The sequence below is a fragment of the Gobio gobio genome, assembly GCF_949357685.1.
Source record: "Gobio gobio genome assembly, chromosome: 13".
Classification (NCBI taxonomy): Eukaryota; Metazoa; Chordata; class Actinopteri; order Cypriniformes; family Gobionidae; genus Gobio; species Gobio gobio.
In genome coordinates, this window is record NC_137106.1 from 452,712 (window position 1) to 455,211 (window position 2,500).

Genomic DNA, 2,500 nt, shown 5'->3' on the forward strand with positions numbered 1-2,500 from the left:
TCTGGACCGCTGGAGGATGAAGCTGCAGTGTGATGTGGAGGTGGTGAACCGGATGCTGCCCACATGTGGTCTGAGGAACAAAGGCAAGTCCAGTCGGGCGGTTCTGTCCATCGGGAGACATGTGGACAGCCTGTGTCTGCTCATCTGCACAGCCAAAGACAGAAGCGGATCCAAATACAAGGCAAGCCCTTCCCATGACCTGATCTCTCTTCATGAAGCCTCTCTCTGTGTCCTGAACCTGTGTGTGTGTGTGTGTGTGTGTGTGCAGCTGAAGGAGAACATCGAGAAGTTCTTCACCTGGTTCGTGGAAGAGGGCAAAGCCACGGTCCGGCTGAAGGAGCCTGCGGTGGACATCTGTCTGAGTAAAGTAAAGACCTGCTTTCTGAAGGCTCCCAGCATGCATTTCCTCTTCCTCAGCTGTAGTTAGTGTGTGATGAAGCTCAGTCACTCCAAAGAGAGAAATCCACTGTCCCAGAACTACAACGAGCGGCTCGATTGGACTACAACTTTGTGACGTCACAGTGTCTGTCACTCATTTAAATAATCCCCGCGCGCGGAAAACACTAGCCACATTTACATGCGCACTTTTTTGTCATTCCGATTAAAATCATTCCGCTTGAAAGATTCGGTGGACTGTTTACATGAGACGTTATCTAAGCCGATCTGGTGTTTACATGTGCTGACTTTCAGTAGGAATCATTTTGTGACATGCGCACACAGTTTGTCTGCCGCCTCAGATTCGTTACGTATCGTGGATCAATAATTCTGTGTTGGTAATTTTTATATTTATTTATTTTTCTGTAGGCGGACATGCAGTAGTTTAACCTAATTTATGTCCTATACAATGGCTATATCAACAGCTGTGAATGATGAATGCGGAATCAAAAATGAATTAAATTCAGTTATTTTGAAAAACACAAAATTAACAATAAAATGCACTCAAATTATTAATAAAAACATAGGATATACGGTGAAACATGAATGAAGCATTCAAGACGTGCTCCGCATCATTACTAGTAGTACTAAACATATATATTTCTGATGATTAAGGAAAGATTCCATAATCACAAAGGTATAAATATTAACAAAAGTAATTAAAGTAGACTGTGGGTAATGTTACTTAACCAATTTGAAGCAGTTGTTGAATTTTTTTTATAGCTAACTTAACGAGAAACAGAGAGCAGCTTGAATGTTCCCCATTGAAATGGCAGCTCTCAGCGGCCACCAGGACTTGTACAGTTTTATAAAAGCTATTTATTATTTGTCGTAAAGTGTAAGAATCACCTCAGAAAAATAAATTCTTCTGTCAGGCGCAGTTGAAGGACAAACGCTGGAGATGAGATGGTGTAGCCAGGCTATGACTGTGTCATTATTCCAACATCATGTTCATAACATGTTACGAAATAAAAAGTTTAATACCTCAGAAAAATGTATGTTTCCTCTCTTGTCAACATTAGCCTGGTGTGAGCGCGGCGCGCGGTCTTCAGATGAGGAGGCGCGCGCTGTATATCAGCCACAGACAGACGTGCACACAGTAATCGGATCAGATCGTTTACATGGAGGAATTTTTCATTTGATCGGTTCATGAAAAGGTTTATCCCACCCCTCTCAAACCCATTACAATTTCATTCGGTTTGGCCATTTTTATTCCGATTGAGGTGTTTATATGGAGTATTTTTATTCGGATTGGACTTTTAAACCGATTACAGTGCTCCATGTAAACGCACCTACTGTCAAAGAGATGCTGTGTTTCCCCCAAACGTTTCCAAAACTCATTTGTTTGACCTTCCTAATGCTGCGTTCACACCGGACGCGATTCACGCGAGTGATTTACATGTTAAGTCAATGCAGAGACGCGAAATGGCATTCTGCGGCGCGATTCGCGCGATTGAGGCGGCGCGTTTTGAACACGCGAATCGCGCAAGTTGAAAAATCTGAACTTTGGCGGATATTCCGTGCCGCGTTAACCAATCAGGAGCTTGCTCTAGTAGTGACAACAATGAGGAGAAAATCTGTATATTAATATCTGGTTCAGACAATATGATTATCACTGTGAGAACATTAAATGACACGAAACACAACACAGTCTCTTTTTGTTAAATGCAAGTTTATGTTTGATCAATAATACAAAAGTATAAGTAAAAGGTATAATAAGCTACACATGAAATAAAGCAAACAATTCAGTCAAACATTCAAAGTCAGAGCTAGTCGGCTAACGTTACAACTGCAACGTACAGTTATAAAAAAAGTAATGAAACTTCACTTTGCCCTCAGCCTCAGAACAAATTATAGATCCATGAGAGCAAAGATCGGCCGTTACAAGACAAATTATATCTGGAGCCGCCACAGAGACATCAGAGCCAGCGGCAGAAGAACTGACTGAGGAAAGGCTGATCTCACCGGGTTAATGAGCGCCGCTGATCCACTGGAGCTCACACACACACACCAGATCACATGTTCAAATAGGCACTCTTTATATAAATAAACCACACATTTGAGC

The 2,500-nt window shown here is 42.0% G+C and overlaps 1 protein-coding gene across 1 annotated transcript in view; it reads left to right on the forward strand.

The window, feature by feature from the left end:
• Positions 1–2,500, forward strand: part of lrr1 (leucine rich repeat protein 1) — a 12,073-nt gene that overhangs the window by 1,368 nt on the left and 8,205 nt on the right. Inside the window, exons 2-3 of the mRNA XM_079832973.1 lie at positions 1–181; positions 269–367. The exon at positions 1–181 is cut by the window's left edge and continues 2 nt beyond it. Of these exons, the coding sequence (XP_079689099.1) occupies positions 17–181; positions 269–367 (264 nt within the window). The 5' untranslated portion in view covers positions 1–16. The remainder of the gene's footprint in view (positions 182–268; positions 368–2,500) is intronic.